Source organism: Syngnathus scovelli, chromosome 16 (assembly GCF_024217435.2).
Source record: "Syngnathus scovelli strain Florida chromosome 16, RoL_Ssco_1.2, whole genome shotgun sequence".
NCBI lineage: Eukaryota > Metazoa > Chordata > Actinopteri > Syngnathiformes > Syngnathidae > Syngnathus > Syngnathus scovelli.
In genome coordinates, this window is record NC_090862.1 from 6,528,536 (window position 1) to 6,555,198 (window position 26,663).

Genomic DNA, 26,663 nt, shown 5'->3' on the forward strand with positions numbered 1-26,663 from the left:
CTATCTATCTATCTATCTGTCTATCTATCTATCTATCTATCTATCTATCTATCTATCTATCTATCTGTCTGTCTGTCTGTCTGTCTGTCTGTCTGTCTGTCTGTCTGTCTGTCTGTCTGTCTGTCTGTCTGTCTGTCTATCTATCTCATTTCTCTATATATTTTAGCATATATTTTCCTCTAAAATTCAATTTTTCCAATATTTGTGTATTTTTGTCAAATTTGACCTCACACCCAAGTCAACAACAGGCAAGTGTAATTGTACTTAATGTTTACGCAAGTGACCTTAACAAAATCTGCTATCTTTAGACTTTCCCTCGGTAGCTCTTCATGCGCCTTAATGGAGACACAGATAAGAAGACATTTCCAGGAAACGGAGCCTCTCGTGCACTAAAAAACCTCAGCCGAGGACGACCGCTTTGCCCCCTTGTCAGCACGTCGGAAGCCTTCCGCTTCCCATCATCCATCTCCCATCCGCCGGAATATTCCCAGGTGGAGCCAAGCTGTCGCTCAAGATGTGATGGAATGCGCTGGTCTTTTCATTAAATGCAGCAGCAGAGTGCTGCATCTCAATCTGAAGCTTCACTCACTATTGCAAAACAGTAATAAGTGACTGCGGGCTTTAGATTAAAAAAAAAAAAGATGTGAAAAAGTGTCATCTGTGAGGATAAACTAGGATGCTTCTATATTCTAAACCACTAAATGTGAGCTAATGTCTGTGCACACATGAGAATCTCATCTGTGTGTGTGTGTGTTCTCTGATATCTTCATCCCTTCCATCTGTCCACATTGACGGCGTTCCTCTTTATCGCCGTTTGTGATTTACATTTCCTGCTGCATGGAAGATGCATTGCCTTGAGCCCCCTGTTAGCATTCAGCAGCAGACTCCGTGTAATTCTACAAACAAAAGTGAGGGGAATGCTTCAAAACACAGAATCAATCAATCTTCATAATGATGATAATTATTGCATCATATTTGTTCATAAATTTTGTATGGGCCTCAGAAAGCGGTTCTCCACACTTTGTATTCAATCATTCATCATTGCACATTATTTGTATGCTAGCATTTAGCATTCAGATAATAAATGTGTATTTTTAGTATGAAAGCTACTGTCAGAATTCTCACCATTAAAAGGAAATGCAGTCACGTGATGACGTCAGAGTGAATCAGCATTCACACAATAAAGCAACCAACTCTAAGCATTTACGAATTTATCCATCACACAACCGTTTCCTTGTTTGCATCTCAACATGCACATTGAAAAATTAAGATTATGATGGAGTCAAATATGGTTTACTGCCATAAACAACCAGTGAGTTTTATATTCACACTACATTTTTTCTTTCTTTCTTAGAGCAGCGTTGCGGTTAGTCACACGTCTCAGCGGGACGTAGGCCAGTTTCGGTGGCGTCCACTCCGGATGAGAACGTCGCTTAGTCACCGTTGCAGAGCACCAGGAAGGAGGAGATGAAGAGGGAGCGCCTCCCCGCTCACAAGCCGATTGGTCGCGACTCTTCGACGGCCCCGCCTCTTCCCCCCAGACTGTCACCGAGTCCAGGGCGGGGCTCACACGCTCAAACCCGGCACAAGAAAAACTTGGGCCGGGTCGATGCATGGAGCAGTGTGGGAAGGCTGTGTCCGTCGGTGGGAAGCAGAGACGCGGACGGCCCGGTTCCATCCTGCAGGGGCGCCGGTGCGATTGAGAAGCGTGGCCGGATTTGACAACCCGGCGCCGGCGAAGGATTTGTGGCGACGCCGGAGAAGGAAGGAAGGATCCTGGCGGTGCTGGTGGTTGGGTGGGGGTGAGCAACCGAGAAGAAGCGTTTATTTCCAGCTGGTAACTCGTCAGGATGATGTGACAAGACCCAAGGGAGAACGCGGAAATCGGATTTATTCCCCCGCCGCTGGAGATCACCCGAGCCGCCGGCTTTGAACGGTGAGTTGCGGCTGATGGTGGTCACGCGTGTGGAACAAGGTCGAGCGAAGAGAAGCGACCCTCCTCTTCTTTCCTCCTCATCCAGCCTCATGATTTACGAATTTATTGAGTGTATTCTGTTTCCCAGTGGAAGTAGCAGGTTTCTTTTATTTTCACCCCCATTGGAAAAGTAAACGTGCTCTTATGAGTCACTCAGTTCACTTTTATAGGCTTGATTGTAACTTTAGAAGAAGAAAAAAAATGTCTTTTAGCAGCTGAGGTTGTGTAAAGGTATGAGGAATGCTGCTGAATAATCATCACGGGGTGAAGTCACGCCATCATCCTCGTCGTCTCCGTCCCACTACATCACCTCCTCCCTCCTCCTCCTCATCTTGATCCTTGAAGGTTTCCCAAGCCAAGGAACATATTTTACACGACAACAATTCCTCAACAATTAAAATAGATATGCAGGTAATTGTGTAACTCGTCCTATCGAATGAATCGTTGTACTTGTCACTATATGTCGCTGGCATACAAAATTGACTAAATGATCATTTTTAGTGACTTTAGATCATTTCCTGTGGAGCACCTGGTGGGCCGAAAGCCAAGCAAAACAGCAGGCTGGCATGTGAGGGGAACACAACCATGTGCTTCCCATATTCTTGCTCGTTTGAACCCGAAAACTTTTATTCCTGCCCGATTGTTTGAATTATGCTTCAGGTGGGCCTTGACCCCTCCCCCCTTGCCTCCCCGCTGCGGTTTATTAGAAACTGCTGAGTTATTTTGGCAGACGTGACAGAGGAGCACATGGGCTTGAAACCTTATCGCATGGAGGAAGGGGAGGGTGATCATAGCTGGGCATGATGTAACCGCACCGATAAAGCCGGGCGAGTCCTGGGCCACCGCGCTGGTATTGGGGTAGTTGGGGAGGGGGTCTTGTGTTGACTGTCTGGTATGTGGGAGTTTTTTTTTTTTTTAGGGGTTCTGCCCTGCAAGTCGTGGCCGCGTGATTCCTGGCATGCTGTCTGACTGTCTCGCCAAGTTCACCCAATAATTGTTTACAACACGTAGTACGGCATTGACAGGTTGGGTTCACTTGGGTACGGCGCACAATGTTGACATTGCTATCAGTTAAGGGCTTTGTTAATTTTTGCTACCTTGGAGGGTTTGTTGCAAATGTGACTCTACAGAGCCTCTGCAAAGTGATTTAGTTTGAGTCCAGCCACCTCAGCGACTCACATTGTGATAAGCGGCCTAATGGCTTCAAGATGACGACTCGTGGGAATAGTTTTGCTTTGGCGCGAGCTCTGATATGACACAGACGTCATTATTGAAAATAAGATTCCAGGAAAGACACTCTTGAAGGTTGTGCTCCAAAATGGTTGCGTGATTGCTCGTTCTGGATCAGAACTGTTACATGTGTGCAGCTAAAAATATACCAAGACCCCACCCCCTACCCCAACCCGCAAAATCACGACTTAAGGTGTCTATGAAAGTAATTGCCAGGCATAGTTCATTTCATATTTGTGACATCACGATTGGTTAATGTGTGTGTATATATATGTGTGTGTGTGTGTGTATGTGTGTGTGTGTAGAGGTCAGACATGTTAACCAACTTGTTCTGCCGCCTACTACTATGACTCCCGCGTCTCGTTTCAGACAATTGGAATACTTGCTTTTTTGCAATTGCTTATCATCTGCTCGCACTCTGACTGGATGTGCATGTCAGGTCCAATTGCCCAATTTTTATTTTCCATATCTAATATAAATCTCAAACATTACAAAGCATTTAGTGAGTGAATTATTTTGATTACGTAATGATGGATATGCATGTTTACATCAGATATACTTTCTCCTTCATTAAGATTGACAGTGGGTGGTTTTGAAATGTGTTTATTTGATTTGTGTAATGTGGCAATGGGTGTGTATACATCAGTGTTTCCAAACCTTTTTCTGAGCCAAGGCACATATTTTACAAAAGAAAATTTCTTGTCACACCACCAAACAAAAATATCCTCAAGTGCTAACTTGACTGTTAAAACATAAACTCAAGTTATAATCGCACCATTTGTATTTTACTTTGAAAAATTCCCGCTAGCTTAATGCTAACACATGATAACACACAAACTAGCGTCAGTGTTGCCGTAGCTAAAAAAAATTTCTTGGTGTTTTGTGGGGTTGGAACAGATTAATGGAACTTCCATTATTTCAGCGGGGGAAGATAATTTGAGACGAAATTTGTTTTACATGAAGGGTATTCAGATTAAATTTCCAAACACATTTGAAAGAGGCCTGTGTTTTTTTTTTCCCTTCACGCTGCCCTGACGCGCATTCCAATTGTGCCACTTGAAAGCCAAAAAAAAAAAAAAAATGTGTCACTTGAACCACGCAGTGTCAATCCAGCTTTTGACAAAGTCGGGAACAAATAATAGTTGGAACAATGGCGTGTGACGAGTCCTTCTTCAAAGGGAATGTAAACAGATGCTTTTGCCTTGTCTTCGCTGCTTTTAATTAGACAGGAAGTCTTTTGCTTTCCGTTTAAAGCCGGCACACATTAGCATTGTACGGCTGCCGCTCGCTCTTCCTGGAAATGCACTTTGCTGGGTGCAAGTGGGTTTGTGTGACTCACAAGCGGCGCCCATCACGGTCGATGTGATGTCGCTATTTTCAGGTTGACCACCTTCTTTACCTGCTGGCACTTTTGGAAGCCAATTCGATGCATTTGAAATCGGTTCCTAGGCGTTTTAATAACAACATTCTTTTGCCGCATTCCCTCAAGGATCAATCTCTGTCGACAAGACATCAAAAAGTCAATCTTTCATAATATAGCACCCTCGTTAAGCTAACAGGCGGCGTTTGCGGGAAACAAGACGTGTCATTAGGGTTGCTGGCTGCCGGGCTTTTTGGGTCGCGGCGTGCTGTCACGGTGTCTGGTGCCGTTTAACCTCGGGGCAGAGCTGCGTTTGGAAACTCGTGGGAATGCTTTGTGTATTTTCCCAGAAGCAGCGGCAACGATGACTCCTTGAACTTTGACTCCTTAGCGGAACTCTTTGAGGGCGTGTCTGTCGGCTGGAGATTAGCCAAGGATGTCTTACCTGACACCTTGGGACAGAAATATCCACGTAGGCCGCGTTACGAGCGGACATGCCACGCGTGGGTGGAATCCCTTTGACGCCGCGTCGAGTTACGAGATTCACACAAGCCTCCGTTACGCCGGAGTAACTTGAGGGTGAACTTGTAAACAAATCGGTGTGGTAAAGATGCTTCGCTATCACTTCTCGGGAAAGTTATGTAGGAGGAGGGCAAGTCTTGTGCTATATATTAGCATCGGCCGAAATAAAATCATTAATAAAATAATTGATTCCACCACTCGTATTTTCCGCACTATAAGGCGCACGGGATTATAAGGCGCACTTTCAATGAATGGCCCATTTTAAAACTTTGTTCATATATAAGTCCATATATTTGGACACGCCTGCTGTAGTGGCTCAATATTGGTCCATATATAAGGCGCACGGGATTATAAATGCACTTGAGAAAATTTGAGGTTTTTAGGTGCGCTTTATAGTGCGGAAAATACGGTACTCTGACCCGATGGGTCATATTAGGAAGTCCAGACATAAATACTGGATCAAAATTGGGCGTTGTGTGACTTGAGCTAGCACGTGAAGCCGTCTAGCGCTACGCTAACGTCGTGTCTCCTTTGTTAATGGCGTCCATATGCGGCCCACGGGAGTTCCATGCGGACAGCTTCAACGGCCCCACCAGCATCGCATACCACGCGCCACACTCACTCCAACGGCCTTCCCAGAAACCAGGGTGTGTTTTGGCCTCTCGCCGCTTAAAACACAAGAGGCGAGCCACACGTTTGAAATACTGCGCTTTTTTTTATTTTTTATACGAGCCGTCACTTCAATCCGTTGGAGCATGATGAATGTTTGTCAGTCAAGACGTGGTGAGGTGGCTCCCGGCCAGACGCTGCCGGCGGATTTTAACAAGCACCTGAACCCGGAATCCAACTTTCCCTTTCCCTCCATCACATGCTGCCAATTTTTTTTTTTTTCACTTCTCCTTTTCGCACGCTGACAAAGCGGGTGGAAAATGATGTCAAGTCTCTGTTTTTACGCTGCCCGCCACAGTCACAAAGGCGTCGCTCTGAATTTGTGGCGAAAATAAACAAAAGTTGTAGTTGTCCTCCCACTTGGAGAGAGTAGAAAAGTCTTTTTGTTTGCCTCTTTCCTCTCTGCTTTGCTGACGTCATCTTTCCTGACTGCTTGGTGCCCCCGCCATACGACAATAATTGCCCGGCTGCCCACTGAGTCTCTCTTTGCGAGGCCCTCGGTCTTCTTGCATTCTGCAAAGTGACATGCTCGGGTCTTCCTGTGCCTTCCTCCTGGATTTTTCCACACTCTTCTATCTCCCAGTCCAGCTGTCACTCCTCCTCCCCCTCCATCCTTCCTTTGTGCTTGAACTCGCTGGACTTCATCTTGATGGCACCGCCAAGTCTGAATGTCAGTGTATTTAAAGAAAAAAAAAAGTTTGACCACTGTTTTACATCTTGAGTACCACTGATACTAACTACCGATACCACTAGTGTTTATCAATTAATGTAATGTCAAAAAGTCAAAGTCAAAGTAATGTCAAAAAAATGTGTAATTGTAAAAATAAATATATCATAAAAATAAAGTACAAAATAAAATCCAAAAATGGCGAAATGACATATAGCAAATTTGTATTTATTCCGTCATGATGTGATTTTTCACGAGCATCTGCTCATTACATCATTCATAGAACTGGCCCCGAATCTCCCTCCCGAAACATTACATCACAAATATTCCTTATATTTAATGACATTACACTTGTTTCAACACACTACATCAGCACGCAAACACGATTCCTCCCTTCAAAAGTTATGTTGATGCCGAACCCTCTTTAATAAAACCGCCCCCGCTTTGTTGCCTGTGTAGCAGATTCAAAGAACCACAGTGCATAAATCACATGACCTGATTGTTGCAAACAAGAAAGGGAAACCTGAAGATAAGACTCTGCAGCTATTGCCTCTTATTTAAAACAGACACACTAAGAGTAAGTAATCTCAATCAAGTTTGTCTTTCCAGCACCTAATCGGACTCACATGTGACTCCGGATATGTGCTTTCTTTCTTTCCACGTAATTGTTATTTGTGTGCAGTTGATTAGGTGTGTGTCTACGTGTCCTTGTATTTTGCATTAATAGAGTCAGTCTTTGTGTTGCCTAGGCTGCAAATCCCTCAAGGAGATGTTTTTAGTGTTCTTGTATATTCACATACTATAAAATGGGTTTTCAGTGAATCAAATTGAATCAGTGAATGTGACTTTGTAAAGCTGGCTGAACTGGCCATGCGGCATAAAGGGCAAATACCCGGTGGGCCGGCTTCTTTTGGGGCTGACGACAAACTGATTGATTGACTGGCACTCATTGACGGGCACGCCCGAGCAAGCTGTCATATTAAATCCGATTTGTCCTCCGTTGTCCTCCTTCATCTTCTCCAACGAGCTAATGAGGCAAAATTCCCCTTTGCTAGCGGTCACACGACGGGACGGGATGCCTGCACGTCGTTTCCGCGCTCGTGTGGACCGGACGTGTTGAACGCATCCCGTTGTGTGTGTGTGTTTATATGTGTGTTTCCTACCCCCCCCTTCCAACCCAAACTACCTTTGCTTCCTTCCCTCCCAGTAACCCGAGCTCTCCGTGCTGGTGGTCCTTTTGTGGAGTATTTTTATCCGCTTCAAGTGATTTTGACACAAAAATCAACCGCAATCATCTTGGTTTATACTCACAAATAAAACAATTACGCCCAGTGGGGATTTGCTTGCTGCACCAATTCCATTCATTGGAAAAAAAGAAGCTTGCTCCTGATTTTGACCCCCCCCCCCCCCTCCCCTCCCCAATTAGACAGCACAATAAGCGTTGTTGAACATCAGGCGGCACAATGCGAGCTTTTGTGGCCTTGATTCATGCTGATATCATGCTGGAAACTATTTGGACGGCCATCACATGATGTTTCTCCGCTTACTCGCTTTAAGGAGAGAATGTCAAACTTCCTCCAGACAATCAATGGCTTGTTTCAGGAGGCAATTTAAGGTGCGGGTGGGAGCTGCAGAAAGTACTCATTTTGTCTGAGTTATGACTTTTAGCACGGCTGTGCGGCGGCGTTTTATCAGGAGAGTTTCACGATAGGTCAGCGCTGTACTTCACTGCCAGAATTTCTTTTTCAGATCGGCCATAGGGGAGAAATTCACTCAGCAAACCTTGTCACAATGCCTCGTGTGATCTCTGTAGTGTATTTCTGGCAAGTCAGTTGAGATTTTGCTGAATTCATTTGGAATTCTTCTCAGCCTAACATACTTTGTTCTGACTTTTGTAGTAGTTGTTCCATGTTTACCTTTTAAGATGCTAGCATAGCCTTTTATGTTGAGTCAAATTCAATTCAATTAATCCAGATTATTATATATATATGTATATATTTTAACATTTGTCGCTACATTGACTGCTACTTTGAAACCTCTGCCACAGTGATCTATTCACTTCTGAGTTGAGGTCAGTTCTCGGTGAGTGTCACAGTCCTGTTGAATTTCATGAATCACCCTGCACATTCGGCCCCAGGCGGCCTTCAGCCTTTTTTCCGCAGTGTGCTTGTCGCGCGTAAACTCTCTATAACCCGCTGGTCGCGCAGCTAGTAAACGCAGGTGTACGTCCAGCCGTTGTAAGATAAGCTTCATCGCAAACAAAAGCGCTTTCAGCTTCCTCAGATGCAGTCTGCGGGTCAAATTAGCTGCTTATCGGAGGCTCGACTTCACAAAGCAGCCGTTTGAGAGCGCGGGGACGATTTAACAGCGTGTTCCAGGGTGTTGCAAGTTTCAAAGCCGTCATCGTCTGCTTCCTCGAGATTGCAGAAACAAACGAGACTCGCCGTCACTTGAGACATGACACAGATTCACTTAGCGAATCTTGGTTTTCAGCTAACATGGCGATAAACAGAAATTTCCAAGATTATTTCATATATAGTATATATAGTCGCACAATTGTTCTCACTTATCAGCACTCGAAACAAAACTAAGATTATAAGACGGTCTGCACAGTGAGTAAATAATTAACCGGTGGGGTTTAAATATTTCAAAGCATTGAGTCAGCTTTAATGTGTCACCAAAGCTCACCCTGATATTTTATTTCCTGTGATTAGTATTTCCTACTAAAATACTGTAATATAAAATTTGCTAGCTTCTCTCAGCTGCTATTGTTGATATTGAGACTGGCTCGGTAGGCAAAATGTCAGACACAATCAGGTTTAAGCGGCACAACGGGCCTTTTGCTTGTTTTTCTTGCGAGCCTTTTTTTTTAACGTCGCACTAAGCCAGCACATTTGAAATTCATGGCTATAAATATACCGCATGCCGAAGGCCCGCTTTGAGGATGCCATTTATACTTTTAGGAGCTATTCATATCTCTGGCGCACCACGCTGTCATTTGGTAAACACTGTTATGAGCGTGAGGCCGTCTGGGAAGAGTAGCTACTCTATCCTTAGTCTGAGGGTCAAAGGGCGTTTGGTATAACCAAGCGCTAATCTGTGGAAAAACAGTTAAAACAAAAGTACTGTATATACGCCAGACGTCTTGGCTGGGCTGCGCTCGTCCGCCCGCCATGCCCGGGCGTCTAGCCCCTCTGCTCGCCGCGACACTTGATCTCAGGGTCAGCTGCGTAGGGTATTTCTGCTGCGTGTGTGTTTTAATGTCGTAAAAGGCTGGATGGCCGTGACAGCCTGTCGCATAGCACCCTTCACGATGACAGCAGCTCCACTGGAACGTCCTGAGAAATGAAAAAAAAAAAAAAATGACAGTCTCAGAGTTGCACTTATTTCAAGAAGACATACGTTTCATATTGTAAAAAACGAAATAATTGTGAAGCGCCATCTTGTTAGAAAGAAATCAGGTTCAGTCATTTATTTATCTATTGAGCTATGTCTAGCTAGCTAGTTTAAGTAGCTTAAGTCATTTAGCAATTGTCTACCTCGTGTGTTAAAAATGTTTTTTCCCCAAATAAAAAGGTCCTTTATATAGTATCTATTCAGGTCCAAGTGAGTGAGTATGAGGGGGGGAAACCAGTTTTAATTGTGTCATTTCCTTGTATTGTTCTCCGTATCAAGGCCCGACTCCGAAATGACGAAAGACTAAACAATAGCCGCTCTTGTAGTAACTGACCAAGGCGGCAGCCTCCCTATTCCAGTTTAAGGTCAGACGTGCTTAATATTTACAAGTTGATGTATGATGTTTGGCTAAAATGTTGCGCGAGAATAGTGTGCTGCATGACATCACAAGCATATACGCAGCGGCCCGAGACCAGACGGCGTTCATGCAGTGATCCGGCCTCATCACATTAGTGAGGTCGTACATCAGAGGAACCACTTCCTGCTTCTGACTGTCCACAGTTTTCTCCATTTTTTTTTTTTTTATTGCAGCATTGAAGTTGTTTTTACCCTTGACCAAACTCAAGGTTGTTTGAAAAGCTCCACCTGTGATAGACAACCGTGTTTTTCTACGCCTGACTGGAGCCCAATTTCTTTGAAATGATTCCATGGACGTAACAATAACAATAGCTCAAGTCCAGCCGATTTGTTCTGCCTGTCAGCTTTTGTCATCGGGTCCCGTCCATCGTGCGTGCACCTGGCGAGATGTCAGCTGTGTGTTTTGTCTGCGCTCTCCTCCTGCCTAATGGATGCTGCATTTAAAAAAAGCCACGCAAGACTGCCTCCACTATCCTGATTGAGGTAGAAGTGTGTGTTTTTTGGGAGCGAGGCCTCACCAAGACATTTGAAAGCGTGTCCATGTGAAGTCAAAACAAACCCTGATGAAATCACGGCGCTGTAAAGAATGCGGCGGGGAACGCAAACACGCCGCCTATCAGTCGGATAAAACGCACTTGCCTTGAAAGTGAGATTACGAGCCAAGCGGGACAATCGAGTGAAATCGTGGGGAAAAACACCAAGGCGCTCTTAAGAATTTTTCGACTGCGTGAATGTGACCGTGACTGATAGTGTGGCCTCGCTGATGAAAGAGGCTAATCCTCCAGTTGGAGCTAGGTGCCAAACTCGTGTTCATCTGTGACTTTCCTCCACGGCAAGGACATGGCTGCCGCTGGAGGGAATGGCAGCCTTGAGGCCTACTCATTTCAATTTGAACCATTTAAGTTGTCTTACATGAAGTGCACATAAAACCACAAATGGCAGTTCGTCTTGGCAGAGTGGACTACTGGAGGCAGAATGCGGGAGGGGATTAGGGGAAGAAGCCCTCAAGCAGTAGCAGAAGAGCATGTGCAGAACATAAAAAAAAAAAAGCAACCTGGTTTGCCAGGAGGCAACATCGATCATTTGAGCAACCCAACTTGTTTATCAGGGAGGGAAAACATTGACTTGCGTCTGTGCATCCCTTTTAGCTCGGCTCTGATTTGATCTGCGCAATGAGCGAGCGCCGCTGTTAGCGCAAATGAAATAAAATAAAATTAAATGGCAGGCTGGCTGCGTCATAGCACTGAGACTCTGAGGCGAGAGCGCCGTTAATAAGATGACAGCAGGGATGAAGCCATTCAGGAGTAGATACAGTGAAAAAATCAGCTTTTGCAACTTCAAGCACTCTGTAAAGTAATATTAGAGTAGGAACAGGATGTTAGCCATGCTATCTAGCTAACCACCTTGGTTGCGAGTCATATCTTACCACAGGGGTGTCAAAAGAATTTTTTTCGCAGGCCGCATTGTAGTCATAGCTTCTTTCGGAGGGCCACTATGACTGTCAACCCAAATAAATGTATGAGAACCTCATATTTTATACAGTAAAAGCTCTAAAGCAAACTGACAAATAACTAGTTTTCAAATCAGATTAGTAAAAACTGGTCAAATATTCTAAAAAAAAAACCTTTTGAGTTTGACACCTGTGTCTTAGCATTAGCTTGAATTGTTCGAAAAGTGATATCTAGAGTGAACATGGTCCGCTGGCCAAATTTTAATCAATTTTTGATCATTGGATATCTCTGAAAAATTATTTGTAGTCTTCTATGATTTACAAAGTTGAAAATGAGATCTTCACCCAAACGCAAGAGCTTCCTTCTTTGCCTTTGTTCATCACTCTAGCAGTTGGCAAACAGTTTATAACGCACATCAACTGCAGCTGCTAATGTAATCCTAGCCGCTAATGTAGGAGGGAGGAATGTACTACTGCACTCTTTTTTTCTGCCTTGGCTAATTTAACAATAGCTTTATAGTGGTTGCGGTTTGAAGCGGGTGTACTGTTCTGCATAACATCATGTTATGAAACCAAACTAATAAACTGCTGACTAAATATGCCTCCTTCGATCAAAACCGAGCATTATTCTTTCCTATTAGCTCATGTTAGTGTACCTAATGAAATGGGCAAAACCCATGAGAAGTGTTTGCGGTTTTTCACTTCTGTTGCTATGCGACGTCAAGCCAATTGTTACTTGGTCGAAAGCAGAAGCTCAGAGGCTTGCGGCGAGTCGGAATGGCTGTGGAAGGGCAGATGTGGTCCACAGCGGGGACTCGTACTGGAGAGCACAGCATGGGGCAAGTTAGGACATGATTTAGCCTCACTGCAATGACATCATCAGTATCCACCCATCCAGTTTCTATAGTGCTTGCAAGCACTGTAATAAAAAATCGACACTTTTTCCCATGTGTGTTTTGGAGTGGGTGTCCCCCCCCCCCCCCTTTGTAAAATAAGGTTTACTAGTTAACCAGTAATTGCCAGAAATTCCTGCCCCTCTGATAATATTGCTAGCCTGTGATTTAAGATGTGACCACGAAAATATGACAGGAAAAGCCAACTAGAACAGCTGAACTTTAGTGGGGTTAATCTGGAGCACGTAAAATGATAGCAGCTGCGTGCTGACTCCCATTTAATCATTTTAAATGTAATTGGTTATTTATGAACACGGACACATCCCCTTTTATGAGGGTGTGCACACTTATGCAACCACATAAACTCAGTCCTTGTCGACGATGAACAGTTTTAGATGACGGGAAGTGAAAGATGGAGTAAAAAGGCCTGACTGTGAGGCGATGAGTTTTTATTGCGCAGCGTGTCGACAGGGAAGTGAGCAATCACACGTGTTAGACTCTGGAGATCGTCCAACACTTAGTTCAGCGTAGAAGAAAAAGTGCTGTTTTTCTTCTATTTCCGCTTCCTGTGGGCGGAATGGAATTTACTTCTTCCCAAGAAGATTCCCATGAACTAAATTTAGGTACTGACACGCAATGTTCTGGCAGAAGCTCCTCCGAGTTCCCGTGCTGCTAAATTCATCCATAGTGTCAACAGCGCCCTCTAGTGGGGTCAATTCATACTGCGAGTTCCGTCCTCGGTCCTCCTTGAGTTTTGATGCTTGCGGTGACACATTACATAATGTTGTTCTCCTCTCCCCTCCTTTTTATGTAGCTGGCAGGCCTGTGGTGAGGACACACAACATGGCAGAAGCGCGGCGGGAGAGCACCAGTAGTCTGCAGAGGAAGAAGCCTCCATGGCTGCGATTAGACATTCCCACAGCTCAGATGTCGCTGGACGAGCCGCCCACTTTTGTTCAGGTGACCCATTCATGGCAATAATGATCCTGTTACAAACATATTTAAATAGCTTTACAATGGACAATCATCTTAAAATAATATGTAATAGCTGTCGTAATTATTACTGACACTAATAACTGACTCTTATTAAATTGTGAATGATTACATTGTGTGTGTGGTGAAATACATTTTATTGTTATTATGTTTATTATTTACCATTATTTGTTGTTAAAATTTGAAAACAACAATCAAGTTTGTTGTTTCATTTTGCAGCCGGTAAAGAGGCAGGGTTTCCTACGCAGCATCAGCATGCCAGTGGAGACGTCTCACCTCCAGTCACCGCCCCGAGACTTCTTTGACAGCCGGCGGCCGGTCCTGCAACGCCAGTCGTCCATCACGCAGACCATCAAGAGGTGAGGCTTGACTTGCATAACGGCAACCTTTTACCTTTTCCTGTCTTTCCCACTTTAACCGTCTGCTTGGCCCGCTGCTCGATGACTCCATCGCTGCACTCTTGCTTCTCACTTCCCGTTCTTCTCTTTGTTTCCTTCTTCTGTGTCCCTCTGTGCCTTCCTCCTGCCCGGCGACAGCAGCAGGCGGGTTCACTTTGAGCGGATTAACACGGTGCCCGTTAAGGGCCAGCGGGCTGCCCGCCGCAGCGCCAGGAAGCACCACTCGCTCTCCAGAACCCTGCTCAGGTATGCAGGGAAGCCCCCCCGCACACACAAGTCCAAGACCACGTGGTGCTGGATGGGCTGGTTTGGTTTTAGCATTCACCGGACATTGTTGGGATCCATATTTGTTCACGTGTGTGTCTGTGTCTCCATGACACGCTATTCTTGTTTCCACTCACAAACACGCCCAGACATGTTCCTTCACCCTGTCACCGTCGTGTTCTTATCTCATCACGAGCACCATAATTGTACTTCCCTTGATCTGAACCCCGACTGCTTGTTGGCGGCAGGGGCACGGCCGACTGGTTCGGGGTGAGCAAGGACGGCGACGCCACGCAGAAATGGCAACGCAAGAGCCTCCGCCACTGCAGCCTGCGGTACGGCAAGCTCAAACCGCAGGTGATCCGCGAGATGGACCTGCCCAGCCAGGACAACATCTCGTTAGCCAGCACCGAGACGCCGCCGCCGCTCTATGTGCCCTCCTCCTCGCATGGCATGCAGAAGGTAAAAAAAACCTGCCAACTGCCCGTCAATTATTTAAAGTATCTTTTAAAACAGGCAAACAATTGCCTCTAGAAAGACCCTGCTAGCTTCATGCTAACAGTTAGCTATAATGTTGTCATGACAGGGCTCAATGGTGTAAAAAGTTTTCCAACCACCACACACTAAATATTTGAGAACTGATTCTCGCTCCAGATCGTCGACCCGCTGGCTCGCGGTCGGGCCTTCCGCATGGTGGAGGAGGTGGACGGCTACAGCGTACCCCAGACGCCCATCACACCCGGGGCAGCGTCGCTCTGCTCCTTCACCAGCTCGCGCTCGGGCCTCAACAGAATACCCCGCCGACGCAAGAGGGAGTCGGTGGCCAAGATGAGCTTCAGGGCGGCGGCGGCTCTCGTCAAGGTGAGCTGGTGTTTTGGACTGATTAGGAACACCATCTCAAAATGTGTCTCAAAATTTTTTTGTATCAGGGGCGCTCCATACGGGACAGCACTCTGCGACGGACACAAAGACGCAGCTTTACTCCTGCCAGCTTCATGGAGGAAGACATCGACTTTCCCGATGAGCTGGACACGTCCTTCTTTGCCCGAGTGAGTCCGTTAAAAAAGAACGTCCGCTGTATATTTGCACTAATTCTTTTCTTTGGTCAGGATGTCCTGATGCACGACGAGCTGTCCACGTACGCGGACGAGGTGTTTGAGTCGCCGTCGGAGGCGGCGATGAAAGAGACGGAGCATAGTGACAAGAAGGATGAGATGGAGCTGACTGGAAGCGCGCTTGATAAGACAGCGCTGGAGAGGAGTCATCTGATGCTGTGAGTTACCGCCTGTAGATGGCGCTATAGCAATACTGTATTAACCACTGCTTTATTCATTGTCTACTGTAAATATAAACTGTACAGTTAACTCCAGTTAATTTAGAAGCTTATTAATATTAATTTATAATTTATTTTGATTTATTTTGGGGGTTCTTGCACAGACCTTTAGAGCGCGGGTGGCGCAAAGCCAAAGAGGGCGCACCGGGCCCGCCCAAGGTGCCCTTGCGTCAGGAGGTGGTGAGCGTCAACGGGCAGCGGCGCGGCCAGCGAATCGCCGTGCCGGTCAAGAAGCTTTTTGCCCGCGAGAAAAGGCCGTACGGGCTGGGCATGGTGGGCAAGCTGACCAACCGCGCGTACCGTAAGCGCATCGACAGCTACGTCAAGAGGCAGATCGAGGATATGGACGACCACAGGTGCTCATTAGATCTTCGATTAGATAGATTAGATGTTGTTAAGAATTTTGTTCCCCTCATCTCTTCCGCCTGCAGGCCCTTTTTTACATACTGGATCACCTTTGTACACATGCTCATCACCATCCTGGCTGTGTGTATCTACGGCATCGCACCGGTGGGCTTCTCCCAGCACGAGACGGTTGATTCTGTGAGTGGACGCTTCACGTTAGACATCTTCATGATGGTAGCGGGATCTGTGATGCTCTGGTCTCGTTTGCGCGTGCGTAGGTTTTAAGAAACAAAGGCGTGTACGAAAATGTCAAGTTTGTACAGCAGGAGAACTTCTGGATCGGGCCAAGCTCGGTGAGCACACACACACACACATTCAGATGCTAACAAGCACTGGCAGAGCTAGAAGGGGGATTGCAGGGGCACTGCATCCCCCCCAAAAAAATGCTTGCCCCACCTGATGATCGACTTTTGGGTATTTTCCAATTTATATCGTTGCCTACAGGAGGCGCTGATCCACTTGGGGGCCAAATACTCTCCATGCATGCGGCAGGACAAGCAAGTGCATGAGTTCATCAGGGAAAAACGAGACATCGAACGCAACTCGGCGTGCTGCGTGCGAAACGATCGCTCCGGCTGTGTCCAGACCTCAGAAGAGCAGTGCTCGGTCTGTAGCTGGATCGTTTGTGTTCTACATAGTAATGCGTGAGCGATTCTGACTTGTTTTTTTTTATACGTCCAGAGCACTTTGGCTGTGTGGGTGAAGTGGCCCCAGCATTCCAGCAAACATCAGCTCAACGGGAAAGACAGACAATACGGCTCCGTCTGCCACCAGGACCCAAGGTACAGATCTTCAAGCGCATTTGTTCACGGTCAAGAACCCGCAGGCTACTAACGGCGCGTATCCTGCCAGGATCTGTCTGGAGCCCGCCTCGGTCGCGCCGCACGAGTGGCCTGATGACATCACCAAGTGGCCAGTGAGTGGAAATTCCGTAACAAAGATTCTCTTGATTTTGAATGAGAAATCAGTCAAACGCGCGTCGGCTGTTAGATTTGCACCAGGTACAACACAGGGAACCACACTAACCTGCCTCACATCGACTGCACCATCACGGGCCGACCCTGCTGCATCGGAACCAAAGGAAGGTGAGGGGGAAAAAAATATATTTAAAAAATAATTCATTTATTAGCTCTGACGTGACCTTTTCTTGTCCAAGGTGTGAAATCACATCCCGGGAATATTGTGACTTCATGAACGGCTTCTTTCATGAGGAAGCCACTCTCTGTTCACAAGTAAGCGCCGTATGGCCTTTTTATTTTTTGTAGGCAGGGTTTCAATCTCAGTGCTCCATCTTTGCAGGTGCATTGCATGGATGATGTATGTGGACTGCTGCCTTTCCTCAACCCCGAGATCCCGGATCAGTTTTACAGACTCTGGCTCTCGCTCTTCCTGCACGCAGGGTGAGTCTGTGGGCAATTTATCTGCGCTTTGCATTGTTTAGAATTAGCGATAGAGGTCATCAAAACATTCCTTTTGTCGAAATGAAGCTCCTCAACTCACTCAAACATAGCACCAGTTTTTTGAAACATCGTTGATACAGTTGTTCCATCAAACGGCTTCAGTGTTCAGGTGTACCTAATATTGTGGATGGTGAGTTTGGATAACTGCCAGCCGAGTCGTCGCAGTCCATTCAAAGGAATACGTTAATTTAAAAGGAGCTTTAATTCGTCTTTATGCTTTTGGGTGTCGTGGCTAATTAAAGAAATTGCCCCCGTGAAGCTTTACTGGCACTGAATCACATTGGCTTAATAGGATTATCTTCCTCGGCACGTGCCAAGGCGACATTGTACCATGTAGCGCTCAAAGTCACGCGGCCTCCTCCGGTGCCGTCCTGCCAGGATCCTTCACTGCATGGTGTCGGTGGCATTCCAGATGACCATCCTGAGGGACCTGGAGAAGCTGGCGGGATGGCTGCGTATCTCCATCATTTACATCGTCAGCGGCATTACCGGCAACCTGGCGTCGGCCATCTTCCTGCCGTACAGAGCCGAGGTGAACGAGAAATGACTTTTAGGTCCCGGTTTGGGTTTTTTGAAAAAAAGGCTGGTAAAGTAGCAATCAATTCTGATTGAGCCAATGCAAATAAATTGGCGTGACATGAGATTTGCCTCGCTCAGGTGGGACCGGCGGGCTCCCAGTTTGGCATCCTGGCCTGCTTGTTTGTGGAGCTGATCCAGAGCTGGCAGATCTTGGCGCAGCCTTGGGTGGCCTTCACCAAGCTGCTGTGCGTGGTGCTCTTCCTATTCGCCTTCGGCCTGCTGCCGTGGATCGACAACTTTGCGCACTTCAGCGGCTTCGTTTCGGGCTTCTTTCTGTCCTTCGCCTTCCTGCCCTACATCAGCTTCGGCCGCATGGACCTGTACCGGAAACGCTGCCAGATCATCGTCTTCCTGCTGGTCTTTGTGGGCCTCTTTTCGGGCCTGGCCGTGCTCTTCTACGTCTACCCCATCAAGTGCGAATGGTGCGAGCTGCTCACTTGCATCCCCTTCACGGACAAATTTTGCGAGAAGTACGACCTCAACGCGCACCTCCACTGACCCCCCCCCCACCCTCCCACCTTGCCAATCGGGTCACAACGGGACGTTTTGAAACCACTTGAACTCCACGGCGAGATGTTTTTCTACTCGAGTAAATATACGAGCAACATGTCACATTGTGTAATCACCCCCCCACCATCACCACCTGCTCAGCCCCCCCCCCACCCCTCCCATGCACTCATTATGAGGCTCAGCACTTCACCCGGGGTCTGAAGGACTGAAGCCACTGCTGGTACACAAGAGAGAAAGAGCCAATTGTCATTTATGTTTCACTCTGAACATGAAGATTTTTAACAGGAGGAGGATCAGGACCACACGTGGGGAAAAAAAAAATCACACCACCACAGTAACACCAAAATCTGTTTTCCCCTTAATCCCAACTGAAAACAGGTTCTGACTCCTATAATTCCAATTGTGGTCATTTTCATCTATTTATATTTTTTGGTTTTCCACACTTGGTCCTCATCCTTTTCCACCGAATTCATTCAGGCAAGCTCAAAAAAGAAGCAGCAGGGACAACCGCAAGAAATAGAAATCCAATATCAAAACCTTTGGTGCCTTGTTGAAAATCGAAATGTACCAACTACTACTGCCATATTTGTTTTTGTTACATTATGCTGAGCACTCAAATGTTTTCCTTTTCCTCATATTTTGTGTTTTATTGCTTCTCCAGAAGTGATGCTTGTCTTGGAAACGGTAGCGTTTTAGCTGCCTGTCTACTCACATGTAACTGAAAACAATAGTAAAAAAGAGAAGAAAAAAATTTACAAAATAAGATCATCTTGCTCTTTATTTTTTATTCACACAGAAATTCAGCAAATACACATAAAATGTCAGTATTTCTCTTGCCCCTGCCATTTACACAGAACTCAGCAAAGACGGTATAAAAGAACTGATTTCACACAGAGACTGCAAGAGTCATAGAGGAAGTCCAGGCATTAATGTTTCACACATAACCCAGCAAAGGTCGAACATTGGTGCAACTATCCAATTTTCTCAAGTCTTGGCTGAGGTGAACCTAATGTGTATTTTAAAAGTCAGATGTGCACGGCATCCGCCATCCAGCAGGTGTCAAAGTGCATTTAAGGAAGTCCTCAATATCGGTTTGCGTTAGCAGCCGCTATTCCGCCTGGCGTATGCCTGTCCGCCCAGCATGTACTCCATCTCCTGGAAGCGCATGTTGGACACGCTGATGGCTGACGGGCCTTTCTCCTTGAAGCCGGCCTTAAGGTAGAAGGGCACCAGGAAGTCCTCGCAGATTAGCAGCGCCCGGCGGGGGTGCGGCATGCAGCTAAGGTACTGCAGGTACCGCCACAGCAGGATGGAGCCCTTGCCCTGCTGCCGACAGTGGCGGTGCACCGACAGCACGTGGATGTGCACCGTCGACGTGTTTGGCACGTGTAGGGTCATGGCCTCCTTTGAGACAAGCAACAATCATAAGAAACTGAAAACTAATTCTAGTTGAAAACAATTATAACTACTCAGGCAGAAAGTTGATGAGATTTCACGGTGACATCATCTATATGTGTATACAGGTCGCGCGTTCTGACCTGCGAAAGCCTCTCTTTGTCCCAGCCGGTGCCGATGATGAAGGCGACCAATTGACCCTCCTCGAACCAACCCAGCGACAGCTCGGGGCACTGACGCACAAAGTGCAGCACCTCTTCCAAGGTCAAAGGGCACTCACCTGACACTGAGACAAAAGCTGGAGCAGGAGGTGAGGCAGTGGAGATGATTTAGTACTTCTCAAAATATACAGGAATGAACATAATAAAGTTGGAAATGGATTTAAAAGTAAAAGGGACAATGCTGACCTTCTCTCTCGATCTCAAACACACTGATGGCATCCTGAGGCGTGAGGTTCCTGAATTCGCTGGCGGGCAACGTGTGTCGTCTCTGCCGCAGAGGGTTGACCACCCGGACGGGTGTCTTCAGGAAGAAGGGCTTGAGGAAGGGCGACGAGCCGCTCAGGTGCTGGGTCATGATGCCGACGTGTCCACCGGCTGCTTCTCACAAGACGAATGTTGTTGGCTTGTTGCTCTCCTGGTCGTGTGTGCGCTCGGAGCTCGGGTGTATTAGAGTGTGTTGATGCTTGGAACAACACGTGCAACGCCTTGTTCTGTCTCCTAATCCTCCCCCGTGACCGATACCTGCTTGTACATCATCTTGTAGTACCACTTTGACAAATGGGGCTCAATATTCCATGTTATAGTTTTTTGTACGTAGGCATGCAATCTCTGCAAAAATTGTACTAATGTAAAAATGTTGCAACATTTTTTATTTATTACAGTTTCTCATGATTCTGATTTCTTTTTTAGTTTTTATTTGATTTTGGATCAAATTTTGGTTCATTTTTTATTGATTAAACTTTGATTGTTTTTTAAATTTGATTAAATTTTTGATTCACGTGCTGACATAATGAAAGAATGTATTTTTTTAATAATTTTTTATTTATCACTGTTACTCATGATTCTTTTTTTGTTTTTATTTGATTTTGGATCAAATTTTGGTTCATTTTTTTATAGATTAAACTGTGATCGCTTTTTAATTTGATTACATTTTTGATTCACGCGATGACATAATGAATGAATGTATGTTTTTTTTTAATTGGCTTATTTTGAGGCAATTTAGCATCCAACCAGACTTTACCTTCTTCTTCGTTCCTTATCGATGCCGCCTCATTACATAGTGCCCCCTAGTGTTCAGAAGGACTTGTTTGTTACAGGCTACAATGAAGCGAAATGTGCGGCAGGTGAGGAGACGCGCAGGTGAGTGCTAAAATGGTAGCAATGACAGTAGCTATTCTCGAACTTATTAGATGTGCTGCCTCCGACTTCCTGATAATAAAAGCATGATTTTGAGTGAGTGTTTTTGATGTTGTTGCAGTGTTTGCACAATTTTGGGGATCAGGGGCACGAGGAGCTCATGGAATCAATCACACGCTGGGAGATCTGCTTGTCTTGCTGTCTGGCTGATTTGACCCCCTTAAAGAGGTTTAAGGCACGCTAATGAAATGGATGATTACTTACGGCCCTATCACGGTTTCAAGGAGACCTCACACGTGCCAAATGACCTGATATAATGGCGGTCAAAATATTAAGAACAGCTCAATCATTCTTAATTGCATTGACAAATGTAATTGCGTGTCAATCTCATTTTGAATTGCGCTCGTATGAACTCATTGCTAATATAAGGAAAAATAAACTGGCACAACTCAAAACATTTTTGACATAACGACTGTTTGCTCTTTATTGTTCTATGCACATGCTGCTAAATTTACAAGAGGCTTGAACACAGCATTTTACGGATGGGACACAAACTAACCATCTGGCGTTGTCCTGGATACCAGGGCCATATATGGTCTGAAAGAGGGCAGGAAGGCACGGCGTCGACTTAAAAAAAAAATAAATCACATATATGTAATGCTTGCATGGTCGGAGAATCTATGTATTGATCAAATGCATAATGTTATAGCCAACAGTTGACACCTATATTTAATATTGCTTAATTACAATAACTATACATGAAATCTCCAGGTTGAGTGCAGTTGTGGCGTACTGGCAAAGTTGTTGAGTGCAACAAGCAGGCAAACTCAAGGCACAGAGATGTACAAAATGCTCCTTTTTGTTTTTCTTGCAACTACATCACATAAGCAGACGGTGGTGCTGTCGCACATGCAATTGAAACATCTTGTTTTACATAATGCAGTGAAGCCCTGCATTTTCCTGTTTGGGCATTTGCAAATTTGCCTACTTTTGAAGGGGCTTCATTTAGATAGGCCATAACCTTGTCTAATTGAAAAAAGTGCTGTCGCCATCTTGTGGCATTTATATGCAACTATAAACGTTTTTGGGTGGCTGTCAATTCACTACGGCAGAGCTTTAGAACGGGAGTTTACTGTACACCGTTTATGCACTTACTCATTATGTCAATATAAGTATCTTGTTCTTTTCCCCTAAATAACATGTATATTGTATAGTATACAATTTAAAGTAAATGTATGAGTAAATTGCATATGATTTAAATAATGAACCAAGGCATCTAGATATTTAAATGATCATGGTAAAGTCAGGAATGGATTATGAACCGTTTGGTCAGAGTGCAAAAATCATTTCAAAAACACACTAAGATGTCATCTTGAAAAAAACATGACTGGTGAGTAGCGTATTCAAACACAGACAGATGTTAAAAATATATATGTCTGCAGTGGAGTCAAAACAGGAGGAAATGTGCTTTGGAATCCACATTGGGAGAGAAAAGCGTTTTCCGAGATGGGAGGCGGGATGAAAAGTCGTCGAGGCAGAAAGCGAGGACGTCAGGGGAGGAGGTGCTCGTCTTCCCGGTGGAAGCTGCTATCGGGGCACAGGAGAGGTTGGCTGGAGCAGTTGGTGCTCTGACTCTTCAGGCTCTCCGTGGACTCGGACGACCCTGGGGGAGAGACGAGGCTTGAGACGGTGAGCCCGTCGCCCGCCCGCGCGCAAATACGGAGTGGCAAGAGCGGGACAGGAAAGCCTACATACCGACCGCGCTTACTCCTCCATACCGATAGAGCAGGAGTCGGGACCGAGGGCTGGTGAGGAGGAGGTGGAGGAGCGCAAGGAGAGGAAATGTTAGGAAACGAGAGGCGCACACTGCCCACGTGCAAAGCATCCGGAGTGAAATTGAGATGACAGAGTGTACACTTAACACCCGAAAAGCCGATACGCTGAGACGACACTCATTGGTCACATTAGGTACACTTCATTATTATTGTGAAGGCCTTGTTTTGGATCTCCTCTAACTTAATAGGTGTACCTAATTAAGTGTCCAGCGAGTGTAGTATTCACCCTCAGGAATTCGCTTGAAGTTTTTATTCGCTATGTGTCACACCTGGCAACGACAGGTCGCCGGCGGGGTCGCTCTCTGTTTTGGTCAAGCTGCTGTGTTCGCTTCCGCAGTCCTGGAGGATGTCGGCGCCGGCGTGCAGCCTGTCCTCTGAAAAGGTAGAACCAATGTCACTCAACTGCACTGCCCAAGTTTCAAATTGACGAGCTCACCGTCATCCGGGGACAGAGAGTCTGCAACGTCCTCGGTTGCGGTGGCCTAAAAATCAAGAGGACAATTTCGCTGTTAGTTTTGTCTGACTGCTCTAACGGCGAGTGACGTCAGCTTACATCGGTGGGAGCCGGACTGCTCGACAGGAGCGTGTGCGGCTGAGCGTCTGACATCTCTGACAGCTTTTCCTCATCCTCTTCCTGGATGGGCGAAGATGGGGACCTCAGGGTGCTGGCGAAGGGACACCAGAGAAGGTAACCATTATCTAGATGTTTTAGCGCTGCTGTTTTGGTTAGCAAAGGAGCCCAGATGGCCTCTGTTGATGGCGTGTGAGCAATTAAACTTTTTATTTTTTTTACCTGTCAGGTGATTTGCTGACTTTGCCTTTCTGCAGACTGCCGTCGCTCAAATGCTCCGGGGAACTCAGCTGTCGGCCGCTGTCGCCGCCCGAGAAGTTGATGTCGTCATATAGAGGTGCTGAGGGAACGGCGGGTGACGTGGACTGCAGGCCGTTCAGGGCCTCCAACAGCGAGACGGGCTCAAAGCCAGGTGGGACTGAATCAGTGCCCTGAGAAAATGCCAGACAAAATATTAGGCAAGTTCTTAAAGATTCTTAGACACTACCACACCGATACCACATGACTAGCCTGAGTCAGTCTGGGAAAAAAAAAGTATTTGTGCATCCCTACTAAATATCTAACCGGGAACCTACTGAGTGCTCATCGTGGTCCATCGTCTGTGCCAGAACAGGACTGAAAGAGACAGGGGAGAGCGCTCCGGGCTTTTTGCGCACTGCTCGAATCTGCAGCAAGGCCCTGAAGGCTGCATTGGGGAAACACGGGGTCGGAGTGAGATTGTAACGTGTCCCTCCGAAAACAAGAGTGACGCCACTTACGCAGTCTGCAGATGGGACAGTTGTTAGCTTGGTAGCGCAAGGTGTCGGCGCACGAGTTGCACAGGCACAGGTGTCTGCAAGGCAGGATGAGCGTGTCGCGCAGGTCCGACAGACACACCACGCACTCGTTGCTGTTGTCGCTGTTCTCGTCGTCGGACGGCTGCGCGCGGAGAGGAGACGTTGGAACGAAACATCCTCGTTGGCATCTCGCTTTCACGCACCTACCTTAGTTTCTTGGTTGTTCTTGTTCTCAATGCCGTAGATCTCCTGTAAGAGGTAGCTCACGCGGTCCACCTGCAGGCCAAAAGTTCCAGAGGTTAAAACTGACTCGCTTTCATTTGTGTCCACTCTCAGATATACATGAAACCTACAATTTGCTTTTGCTTCAGTGGCTTGACGGAGAAACTGCCATCGACGTGCTGCGGGAGAAGAAAAGCACAAAACAAACGTGAGTTGGCATCATCAGAGGACTTTTTGTTATCCTAGCCAATTACTTGAGTTGCGTACGTACTCGTTCAAAGGCTGCCAAAAGTACGTGAGCGTGTCCGAGGCAGTCTTGGAAAGAAAGTACACATTAGTAGTTCCTTTATGGTGAGTGTGTGTGTGCGCGCAATGTAGCTCACTATCTACCCCAAACATCAACCTACCATCTCCTTCGTCGACCACTGCCTGGATCACCATGGGAAACACCCCTCGGTCCAGGTCAAAGTTGAGCTTTTAAAAATAAAACAATACAAAATAGGTATTTAATTGTGGTTGTATTATTTTTGGTTAAACCATGTTTTGGGTTGCAAATACTGACGTCATCATCTTTCCACTCGTTGAAGTCTATCTTGAAAGAAGGCATGGAGAACTGCTGGCTCACACCCCTCTTGTAGTGGACCGTCTCCGAGGCCATGGATGGATCCTTCGGGCTGTACCTTCACGGAAAATCAACCAAAATGTCGATTAGGTGAAGGTCTGAAGATTGCAAGACTAACCTATAAAACTAAAGTATTCAAATTATGACCAATACAATTCCCATGAGATGACAACCTCACACAAACATCACTTGAGTGCAGTATCCATAGCAACTAGCTGTTGCTAAGGACCAGAACCAGCGCTGTACAAAAAAGGATTCTTACACAGCCATCCCATTAGAAAATTCCTCAAAAGCCTGGCAGTAGAGAGTGATGGCCACCCGAGCGTCGGCGTCAAATGTGAACTCAACGCCGTACTGAACCTTTGGTTTGCCACCCTCCTCCACAGGTGAGTCAGAGTCGTCTTTATACCTGTGGATCGTAAGATTTGACAGGAGTCAAACATTCTCCTTAAAAGCCTCGAGTCAGCCCGATCGTTCGTACCGAACCAAGCGCAACGAGTCCTTCCGAATGTTCACCAGACTCCTGAGGGTTTTCACGGGCTCGTGGGGTGCAGGGGTGACGTAGGGGAACTGTAGGCACACAAATTATCATTGCGGTTAACCAGAAATTCTCCATTGTGACACATTTCTAATGTGGTTGTGTTCACCTGCACTGGCCTGTTTCCCAGGAAATTTAAATCCATATTTTCCCCAAAAAGGTATCCCTCGGGATGTGGTGTGTCAAACTTCTCCCCTCCCATGAAAAAGTGGGTCGCAAAATAATTCCCTGTAGAAAAAGAATGATAACAGTATACCAAAGTAAACTTATATCACCCTAATACCAAAACACATCTACATAACGCTTAGTAAACATAAACAATAGTCACAAATAGTTCGATCGCTCCTACTAGTACTAGAACTGATCATTTGGAGCCTTTATGACATTGTAATATCGCTGACTAACCAGATTTCGGTGGAAACCGATAGGCCGAGTTAGCTTGGATGTCAATATCCTCAACACCAGCGATTCTGCGACTTAGGATGGATCCCATCTTCGTTTTCCTTCGCCGCCTAGCACTACGTTAGCTAGCAGCCAAGACGGCCAACGGTGCGTCAGCAGCTGCGACCACGCTCGGATAACAGTAACCGTAACGACAAATAAAACGGTCACGTAATACAATTCGATTTAATTCGACATCACGATTGACTTGAAAATAGCGGACGCACTGAATCCAAAAAGGAAAGTGGGCGAGTTGTTGTTTTGCCAGCGATATGCTAACGTTAACGCAGTGGCGCGATCTGATTGGCTGATTTCTCCGATGCGCTTCCTGATCGAGGGTGCGTTCACTTTTAAGCACCGCAGCGCCCGGTAAGGGAGCAGTGC

General features: G+C 46.2%; 3 protein-coding genes and 1 long non-coding RNA gene across 7 annotated transcripts; 2 read left to right on the forward strand and 2 right to left on the reverse strand.

Moving 5' to 3' along the window:
* The first annotated feature begins 1,551 nt into the window (after positions 1–1,551).
* On the forward strand, positions 1,552–19,284 carry rhbdf1a (rhomboid 5 homolog 1a (Drosophila)). 3 transcript variants are annotated; one of them, XM_049745434.2, is made up of 19 exons: positions 1,552–1,936; positions 13,394–13,539; positions 13,792–13,931; positions 14,109–14,216; positions 14,483–14,696; positions 14,889–15,095; positions 15,164–15,283; positions 15,344–15,507; positions 15,672–15,923; positions 15,999–16,110; positions 16,191–16,265; positions 16,417–16,578; positions 16,654–16,754; positions 16,825–16,888; positions 16,963–17,057; positions 17,129–17,204; positions 17,272–17,372; positions 17,811–17,964; positions 18,090–19,284. In XM_049745434.2, the coding sequence occupies exons 2-19, from the start codon at positions 13,423–13,425 to the stop codon at positions 18,507–18,509; spliced, it is 2,682 nt and encodes an 893-aa protein (XP_049601391.1). In that variant the 5' UTR covers positions 1,552–1,936; positions 13,394–13,422; the 3' UTR covers positions 18,510–19,284. The 3 variants fall into 3 exon arrangements, with proteins under 3 accessions (XP_049601391.1, XP_049601393.1, XP_049601392.1); XM_049745436.2 differs by lacking the exon at positions 18,090–19,284 and having other exon boundaries at positions 17,845–17,964; XM_049745435.2 differs by lacking the exon at positions 14,109–14,216 and having other exon boundaries at positions 1,553–1,936.
* Positions 19,285–19,301: 17 nt separating this feature from the next.
* Positions 19,302–20,670, reverse strand: aanat2 (arylalkylamine N-acetyltransferase 2). Its single transcript, XM_049745634.1, has 3 exons — positions 20,324–20,670; positions 20,060–20,214; positions 19,302–19,925 (listed from the first exon to the last, which is right to left on the reverse strand). Exons 1-3 carry the CDS (start codon positions 20,490–20,492, stop codon positions 19,620–19,622), a joined length of 630 nt encoding a protein of 209 aa, XP_049601591.1. The 5' UTR covers positions 20,493–20,670; the 3' UTR covers positions 19,302–19,619.
* A 416-nt stretch (positions 20,671–21,086) lies between these two features.
* Positions 21,087–21,918, forward strand: LOC125983941 (uncharacterized). The gene is made up of 2 exons (XR_007486810.2): positions 21,087–21,277; positions 21,396–21,918. It is a non-coding gene; the product is annotated as an uncharacterized lncRNA (long non-coding RNA).
* mgrn1b (mahogunin, ring finger 1b) lies at positions 21,730–26,591 on the reverse strand. Of its 2 annotated transcripts, XM_049745506.2 has the most exons (17): positions 26,244–26,591; positions 25,948–26,066; positions 25,782–25,870; positions 25,563–25,709; positions 25,241–25,358; positions 25,086–25,152; positions 24,950–24,993; positions 24,810–24,857; positions 24,664–24,732; positions 24,439–24,598; positions 24,256–24,365; positions 23,903–24,111; positions 23,663–23,774; positions 23,546–23,591; positions 23,379–23,483; positions 23,030–23,079; positions 21,730–22,937 (listed from the first exon to the last, which is right to left on the reverse strand). In XM_049745506.2, exons 1-16 carry the CDS (start codon positions 26,329–26,331, stop codon positions 23,039–23,041), a joined length of 1,572 nt encoding a protein of 523 aa, XP_049601463.1. In that variant the 5' UTR covers positions 26,332–26,591; the 3' UTR covers positions 21,730–22,937; positions 23,030–23,038. The 2 variants fall into 2 exon arrangements, with proteins under 2 accessions (XP_049601463.1, XP_049601462.1); XM_049745505.2 differs by lacking the exon at positions 23,030–23,079 and having other exon boundaries at positions 26,244–26,590.
* Positions 26,592–26,663: the final 72 nt, after the last annotated feature.

Bases quoted from the DNA above. Each gene is read 5' to 3' on its own strand.
- rhbdf1a (XM_049745434.2), top strand. From the start codon at position 13,423: ATGGCAGAAGCGCGGCGGGAGAGCACCAGTAGTCTGCAGAGGAAGAAG. The intron at 14,697-14,888 runs GTAAAAAAAACC...TTCTCGCTCCAG, and splicing joins CCTCGCATGGCATGCAGAAG to ATCGTCGACCCGCTGGCTCG. The intron at 15,096-15,163 runs GTGAGCTGGTGT...TTTTTGTATCAG, and splicing joins CGGCGGCGGCTCTCGTCAAG to GGGCGCTCCATACGGGACAG.
- aanat2 (XM_049745634.1), bottom strand. From the start codon at position 20,492: ATGACCCAGCACCTGAGCGGCTCGTCGCCCTTCCTCAAGCCCTTCTTC. The intron at 20,215-20,323 runs GTCAGCATTGTC...CTCCTGCTCCAG, and splicing joins GTTTGAGATCGAGAGAGAAG to CTTTTGTCTCAGTGTCAGGT. The intron at 19,926-20,059 runs GTCAGAACGCGC...CTTGTCTCAAAG, and splicing joins ACAAAGAGAGGCTTTCGCAG to GAGGCCATGACCCTACACGT.
- mgrn1b (XM_049745505.2), bottom strand. From the start codon at position 26,331: ATGGGATCCATCCTAAGTCGCAGAATCGCTGGTGTTGAGGATATTGAC. The intron at 25,359-25,562 runs GTAAGAATCCTT...TTTTCCGTGAAG, and splicing joins TTTTCTAATGGGATGGCTGT to GTACAGCCCGAAGGATCCAT. The intron at 24,599-24,663 runs GTAGGTGCGTGA...CTCCGCGCGCAG, and splicing joins AGAACAACCAAGAAACTAAG to CCGTCCGACGACGAGAACAG.